The following is a 2335-nucleotide window of genomic DNA, read 5'->3' as shown; positions in this document are numbered from 1 at the left end:
AAAATTATTTACGAAAGCATTTTTTCATAATAAAAACAGACTAACAATAACATGGTTTACTACAAGGGTTGCCAACATTTTAGGCGACACGTGCCAATTTACTTGTTATTTTCTTGTGTTAATGACCTCGCATGTCAAGGTTTTTCTAAATAATATTGGTTCGTGCCAGCAGATATCAATAATAAAGAGAAAGCAGAGTGTTTTTTTGCATATAAGGCTGAATTTTAAGACAATGGCATGCTAAAAACTGAAAACAAGCAGTGTAACAGGTTAAATTGTTACTTCAATATAAACACGCAAATCGGTTGGCATGCCATCAAAAACCACCTCGCATGCCAGGGGTTGCCGACCTCTGGTTTATTACTTCGTAACTGCAGCAAAAAGTTTCGAGTTATCATTTGGTTGTGTTTTTATTATTTTCACCCAACTATTTCAATCACTCTGTCGCCCTCTTCCTCTGCACCAGCGTTGTATTTCACAGCTAAATCCGATGAACGATTTGTAGATGCCCGTAGAGAGGATAATTTCTCCATTAGCCATTTCTTTGCCCTGACAAGTTGATCTTCCAATGCTTTTGAGTAAAGCAAGGGATTAAGAGCGCTGTTGATTGGAAGCAACAGACAAGCACTCAACACATAAGCATCTGGTGGCATCTTGATTCCTCCAACACTCAAATATCCCATGACACAAATTGGAATCCAGCAACAGAAGTCGGTCAAAATCAACCTTGAGATTCTCTTCTGCATCTTGGAGCTGACATCATTGCTCCTGGATTCTTTCATCTGGTTACTTTGTTTGTAGATGAGAACGTATGCAACCACCATGTAGATGAACATGAGGAAGTTGATTGTGATGAGGAAAGTTGAATATTCCCAAGCAAATTCACTAGTTGTGGCAAACAAACGTGGCAAACAAACGCTTGTTTCTCCATAATATCCAAACTCTCCTTCGATTGGGTTGCGAGGAAACGTTTGCTTGATAGTTTGTTTCACATCATTCCAACTTTCTGGCTCTACATTGGTAATTCTTTTTGCAAGAAGTGACATGTTTTCCCTGGAAACAAAATCATTTCCAAAAATGTTGTTTGGAAACCGAACATCAGTTATAAAATAATGCGAAGTAACTTTTAGTAAAGGAACAGTTGCCAAAACAACAGCCGAAATCCAGCAAAACAATTCAGCAAGTAAAATTCTGTAAACACCTACACTTCGAATTATAAATGGTTTAAAGGCTGATACAAGACGAAAAGTGGTCATGGCTGTCATTGTCAAGGCCGATCCTTCTGATGATACAATTGCAAGTGCTCCAAGCCCTGAACACAAACTACTTGATCTCCATTCCTTATCAAACAAACAGTAGGAGCCAGAAAATCGTGTGGCTTGCACTATAACTGCAAGCAGATAAATTCCCATGAGGAAATCTGAGCAACAGAGGTTGAGAATGAAAATATTAGTGTTAATGAAAACATTTTTGTTTCTGTCTACATTCCATAGGCTGTGAGCAGTTGCAAGGAACACAAACAAATTTCCTCCCAAGGCTAGCATAGCTGTTATCCAGAAAATTGCTTGGTATACGGGATTGGCAATCATTTCATTCATATCTGCAAATGCGTCCCCAGCCAAGTTTACACATTCATCACTTCCATCTGAACAATCTTGAATTCCATTCTGCACCAGTTTCCATTCAATTGACAAAGGTTGTTTATTTGTGCAATAAAACCTTTTGTTTTCACAACGACATCTACTTTCATCAGATTCGTTGTCGCAATCGATAATTCCATCACAAAAAGTGTTTCTGTCAATAGAAACCCAATTTTTGGTCTTGCAATAAAAACGAGTTTTGTGACAAAGTTCAGGAAATTCATCTGAGCCATCATCACAATCAATTGTTCCATCGCAAACCTGGGTGTTTTTTATGCTGATCTTTCCATTTGAGAAACAATAAAACATATTTGTACAGTTTACTTCACCAAGTAGTTTTAAGTCGTCCTCAATAATTCCATCACATATGGAGTTTAACAAAACTTTTTTATTTGAATATTTCGAAAATTTACTCCTCAGTGCTTTGTTGTCAGTTTTTGCGCACTTAAATATTTCGTCAAGTCCGAGGTCTTCAACATTTTCTGGTAAACACTGAGTTTGTTCCAAATTATTAGCAGACGAACAGTATTTTGTGTTTATTTGATCAACACATTGCACACTTGAATTACACAACTTTCCACTTTGAAATGAACAAACAGATTTATTTTGGCAATGTATCTGATTTGATGGACAACCACCCCTTATATCATCACACAAACTTTGATTCAAGCACAAACACTCATCTGACATATCAA

The 2335-nt window shown here is 37.1% G+C and overlaps 1 protein-coding gene across 1 annotated transcript; it reads right to left on the bottom strand.

Annotated features, from left to right (window-relative positions):
* Positions 1-412: 412 nt before the first annotated feature.
* On the bottom strand, positions 413-1807 carry LOC145234652 (G-protein coupled receptor GRL101-like). The gene has a single exon (XM_080099366.1). It carries the CDS (start codon positions 1596-1598, stop codon positions 420-422), a length of 1179 nt encoding a protein of 392 aa, XP_079955492.1. The 5' UTR covers positions 1599-1807; the 3' UTR covers positions 413-419.
* Positions 1808-2335: the final 528 nt, after the last annotated feature.

Source organism: Phallusia mammillata, chromosome 6 (assembly GCF_965637545.1).
Source record: "Phallusia mammillata chromosome 6, kaPhaMamm4.hap1.1, whole genome shotgun sequence".
Lineage (NCBI taxonomy): Eukaryota > Metazoa > Chordata > Ascidiacea > Phlebobranchia > Ascidiidae > Phallusia > Phallusia mammillata.
Note: the sequence above shows the minus strand (reverse complement) of the source record. Positions and strands in the feature narration are given on the sequence as shown.

Bases quoted from the DNA above. Each gene is read 5' to 3' on its own strand.
- LOC145234652 (XM_080099366.1), bottom strand. From the start codon at position 1,598: ATGAATGAAATGATTGCCAATCCCGTATACCAAGCAATTTTCTGGATA.